The following is a 5,643-nucleotide window of genomic DNA, read 5'->3' as shown; positions in this document are numbered from 1 at the left end:
TTATTAGAATTAGTTCCTGTTTTTGTTAAATCCGCTGCTGTCTTGACTGTATGGGAGCTGGGCGGGACAATTCCAACAGCAGTATCTCTCCTAAGGTCAGTCTGTGACCTCTGTCTGTTCTGTCCGTCACATCTGGAGCTTTTTTGGAAGCTGGGCTTTTTGCCTGCCCGATTTATATTGCAGGTTTTGTGGATTTGGTCATTTTTCCCATATATTTGTGCTTCTGCCACAAGTAAGCAGAATATGAAGTTTGTTTGTTTTTTTTTTAAAAAGGGTCTACTTTAATTGATCTGCTCTGTGCAACCTTCTGCGGCTCCGTCAATAAAAATGATGAGGCATGTATTTTTATTAGCTCCTGGTACGCTTCTGAAACACTGTGACACGTCTGCTGAAATTGCAAGAATTGTTTAGCGTGGCTGCAGTCAGCCCGGGTGGCGATCTGGGAGAGATCTGCACTCTACTGACTGTACTTTTCTCGTTTGTCACTGTAATAGATCACTTCTTAAAGCAGTTTCAAAATTCACGGTCCTCATGCGGGGTAAAAATGACATCATAACTGTATAACTTATGTAACCTGAACCCCAAGTGAACACTGTCTGAGAAGATACAAAGAGGGAATTTTACACCAAAAATACTAACTTTGGAATATAATATACAATTTGGCCAACTCAGACCGCTGCAGCCTCATATAAGCCTCAGTCAGCTGTCCATTGTGTTACTTGAACTTGGTATACCAGCTTATTTTTCCTCCATTTCAGACGCCGATTCACTAATGTGTGTCTGGACAACATCTGTGGATACCTTGTGGAGCTGCAGTCTCTGAGCCCAAATTCGACCCTTCAACAAACCATTGGCAACTTCAAGTCTCTGCAGGCAAAGCTGGAGAAACTCCACTGACATTCTTCACAGGACAAGGGACAGGTGACCTCTGGATGGTGCACTGTTGGCCTTAATTAATCAGCTGATTCAAAGGTGTAATAACACAATCAGCACACACACAGCGATGACGTTTGTGTCTCACAGTAGAGTTTGCCTCTTTTCCCTTCGGTCTGATGTGTTACATCTTAGCAAGTGTTTGTTGTTAAGGGACAGAGGGAGCAGATGGCAGTAAAAGTCTTCTGATAAAGATGAAAGAAGAGACATGTTTTATAACTTATTTAATGCATTTTGTTATGAGGCTAAGCGTTATGCTGGAATACAACTTTGAAAAGCAAGAAACTGTTGATTATTTGCATTGTGTACAAATAGCTGGCAGATATCTGAAAATGACAAAGATATTTGCGTCAACTGTGTTTATAAAAACATGAAATCACTCTGATTTTTACAGGTGAGTTTTCTTATATTGAAAATGCACTTATTTGGAATTGATTTGGGATATTTTCATATGAATCCGTCTGGTTAATATACCCGACAAAAGCCTATTGATCACAGGGGAATCATTTTGATTATTTGCCTCCAAATTAACAGTTCAGTGTTGGATATTGTAATTATGTACATAACTTGGCCAAACTGTCTTTTCTGACAAAAGTCAGGCACACAACTAAAACATTTTTTTCATGTGTATTATTTAGAGTTTCATTTTGTCCATTTGGCTGATGCATCTGGCAGTGTGTTTGTTTTGAATGTAGATCTTTTCTCTCTTTTTTTTTAAACAGCGCAGGTAACAGTGCCACACTGAAAACTTTGGAAAAAAAAACATAAAATTTTTTATAAATAAATAAAACTCGTCATTGCTTTTGTGTTTCAGGATGTTTTGAAAACACTATTCAGAAACTAGTTTTTACCTGAGAACCTTAAAATCTCCTTAAAGATTTGTGTTAAATATTACAATAATCAGCAGCAGGAAGGGGGATTAAATTGCTATGGGCTGATAATATGACACTGCAGAGGGAGTGCAGTAATGGACATAATGTCTTCACTGTTTGTGTCTACATAATTATCTTTAATTAAAAATTGCACTCAGGGTTTCTTATAGTCATTGCGAACAGGGTAGTAATTGCTAAAGGTTTTTTCCTCCAATTAACTCTGCTCTCTAGTGCAAAATTACACTAAATGTGTTGCCTTGTGAAAAATAAAATAATTTTTACTTGAAGCTGGGTTGATTTCTGTCTTATAACACAGTGGGTCAGTACACTTACACAAGTGCCAAAGAAGTTACTATAGATAGCGTTTATGTGTTAAGACTAATCACTCGATCAGTGTGGACAGTTTCACCTCTTCATTAAATCTAACTTCACTTTAAATGTTTATCTACTTGCCTTTATGCTCAACAGCCAGCTAGTATACATTTAAGCTTTGGTTGATTGCAATTTTTTTGTTTTTTTTTAAGATTATGTTTTGGCTTTTTGCCTTTATTCGATAGGACAGACTAAGCGAGAAAAGGAGAGAGAGAGAGAGGTGATGACATGCAGCTAAAGGCCACAGGCAGGAGTCAAACCCTCAACCGCTGCAACAAGGACTCGGCCTCAGTGCACGGGGCACCTGCTCGACCAGGTGAGCGACTGGGTGCTCTGGCATTTGTCAGCTTAAGTGTAAGGTCCAGAAATATATTTTTACCTTCGACTTTTTACATATGTTTTGTAGAAATATAATTTTAACATCACTTTTCCAAATAAAGTTACAACACATTTCATTGTTAAAAAGTAAAAGACTGAACAAATAACAAACCAATGAAATGCGCTAAAAAGCAACAAGATTACATTTGTAATTTAGTCCTCGTAAATGCAACAAACATGCATCCATCTATTTTTTTTGTAACCGCTCATCATATTCAGAGTCACGGGGGGCTCGAGCTGATCCCAGCCGGCATTTAGCGATAGGCAGGGTACACCCTGGACGGTTTGCCAGACTATCACAGGGCTGATGCACAGAAATAGAAAAACATTCACACGCACATTAACACCTATGGGCAATTTAGAGTTAACAGTTACTCTAATCTGGATGTCTATGTACTGTGGGAAGGAGCTAGACTCAGAGGAAACCCCTGCTGACACAGACAGAACGTGCAAAATCCACAGAGAAGGGCTCAAAACAGTGCTTCCCACTGCTCAAACCATGCCGTAAGGATAAAATGCCTTTTGGTAAGCTTCAACACAAAGTTTAATAGATGATACTGACACTCTGTTGGCCTTAAATCGTCGAGAAGGCCATTAAAGCTGTGTCATGTTTATTTTCTGTTTTTTTCTCCATGAATGAATTCATTGTCTGTGTCTGTGTATAAATGGCAGAAAATAGTGAAAAGTGTTCATCAAAATGTCATAAAGCCCAATGTGATGTCTTAATATGTCTGACCAACAGTCTAAACCCCCAAGATATTCAGTTTACCACCATACAAGAGAAAGAAATGCAGCTGGAAAACAAACTTACAATGTTTTGTTCTTCTGTGTGAGAGATGACTTAATCATCACAGTTGCTGATTTGTTTTCTGTCAATGAACCAACCTATTAATGACTAAGCATTTATGTTCTAAAGTAGTACAAAAGAAGAAACTGAAATAGTAATTGTGGGAGATAAGCTCATAACGTACAAGGAGTTATGCGCTCATCCCCATCTCTTCTGCCGTTTCTTACACATGCAATGGATTCCTTCATTCGTCAAAGGCCCATTCCTAAAAGATTTGGATCATTTCTACCCTTTGCACGTGCAAGAAAGCTTTTTCACTCCGTGCAGGAATATGTAGGGGATGATGCAGGTGTAGGAGGCTGCAATATAGCTGGCCACCTCCACCAACATCGACGAGGTGTGGATGCTGTTGGTGATACGCAGGAGCAGATGAGTCAGCCAGCAGACCAGGAACACACTGGCTACAGCCACAACACTCTTGGCCGCCCTCACCTGAGTGCTCGAGCTCGGACTGGGCTTGGCTGGCATCTGGCTGGGCCTTGAAAGACTTGGTGGAGCTCCAGCTCTGCTGTGTTTGTTTGTTTCTGTGTTTGGGGGAGCGCTTTGACCTGTATAAATGTGAGTGAGGGATGCAGAATCATTGGGATCTTTTGAGGTGCTTGGACCGGAAGCAAAGGTGACGGATGTACCATTATTTCTACTTTCATCACTCTCGATTTCGTCTTTAACCATCTCCTTGGTAGCATCAGAGTTATGACCTTTTATGCGACGCTGGTTTTGGAGCAGCGTGATGACAATCTGGACACTGGCAAATACAATCCCAGCAATAGGAAGAGCATTAGCCAGGATTAAATAAAAGACGTCATAAATTTGCATGGCTATTGCATTAGGGAAGACATCAATGCAGTCTGCATGGCTGTCATTTCCAGTCTCCACTTTTATGAAGAAGAAATGTGGGATGCTGAAGACCAAAGCCACCGTCCAGCTCCCAGCCAGCAGACAGCCCACCAAGCACAAACTGTCCAGCTGCACTGGCGCACCTCCACGCTTCAGGGAGCCAACGAGCTTCTGGTACCAGAAAGTGCTGATGAAGAACGTTGTGTAGATGCTGCTGGTTTCAGAGAGGTCGGCACAAAAACGAAACACACCGCAGTAGGTTTCCCCCAGGAACCAATGTCCGGTGAAATCTGCCATGGTGTCGGGCAGGTCCACCAGGTAGTTGGTGATGAGGTTGGAGACGGCCAGGTTGATGAAAAGGACTTCATTGGTGCGGATGCCAGATTTCTTCCCGGGCAGGGAGCGTATAGCCAGCCAGTTGTTTCCAAGGATCCCTGCCAGAAACATGAGCCCTCTGATGATGGATTCAGTCAACTCCTCTACATCCATCGTTTCACAAGATCAGCTTCACTTGACTATGTCACTCTGCAGTCGACTGATGTTAGTTTCCCAAGGTTGTAATGAGGCATGCTTTTTCATTGGACATTTATCGAAGAGGGTGAAAAGCCAGAGCCAATCACACTGCAGAGATGAAATGTCTCACACTTTAGTTTTCCTCATGGAGCCCTCATCACAAGTCCCACTGAGATGGAGGTGTATCTTTCTCATGACAGGCCCTCCCAGGGAGCTTCTCCTGACTAAAATATTTTATAGAGTGTTATCTGATTTAGGAAAGAACAAACACAGCAAAATCTGAACGTCCACTGTGGAAGTCCCTGAAGAGACACCTGTCAAAACTCTGAGTCCTCCGATAAATTACTAACAAAATGTACTTAAGGAAAAAAACATGTTTAGAATGTTTTACATTAGTCTCTACATAGTATGATCACTTAAAAAGGAATGCTACCCAGTCTTATAAATTTCACCATTGTTATTCATTTGCCCTAGTGCAGCTCAGTTTATGCTGCTTTGCAAAATATGACAAAACCGACTCATTCGACTTCCTGCATGCTAATGGGATCCTGATTTACATCTCAGAAAATCAACTTATCCTCTTACAGCTGCACAAATTGAGCGCCCCATTATTTCTCCATGCAGTAGCATTTGATTTCACACCCCAATGGCAAGACAAATTTGTGATTTTCTCTCCGATTTAATCTTCCGAAATGAACCAACACTGACTAAACCACCCCGCACTGTCCGTATGCAATGTGTGAAAATTGTGGCCCTCCACTTTTACATTTAAGAAACTTCTGTCTGATGCCTGCAGAACTTTTGGTACCACTTACTTTTACCGAATAAGAGGTAATAAAAGTCTATAGAAGTCTATAAAAAGCCATCCAGTCTAAAGTTTTTAATGTTAGT

General features: G+C 41.0%; 1 protein-coding gene across 1 annotated transcript; it reads right to left on the bottom strand.

The window, feature by feature from the left end:
* Positions 1–3,627: 3,627 nt before the first annotated feature.
* LOC121938070 (rhodopsin-like) lies at positions 3,628–4,728 on the bottom strand. The gene has a single exon (XM_042481355.1). The coding sequence runs from the start codon at positions 4,726–4,728 to the stop codon at positions 3,628–3,630; it is 1,101 nt and encodes a 366-aa protein (XP_042337289.1).
* Between the last annotated feature and the right edge of the window lie 915 nt (positions 4,729–5,643).

Source organism: Plectropomus leopardus, unplaced genomic scaffold, assembly GCF_008729295.1.
Source record: "Plectropomus leopardus isolate mb unplaced genomic scaffold, YSFRI_Pleo_2.0 unplaced_scaffold28374, whole genome shotgun sequence".
Lineage (NCBI taxonomy): Eukaryota > Metazoa > Chordata > Actinopteri > Perciformes > Serranidae > Plectropomus > Plectropomus leopardus.
Note: the sequence above shows the minus strand (reverse complement) of the source record. Positions and strands in the feature narration are given on the sequence as shown.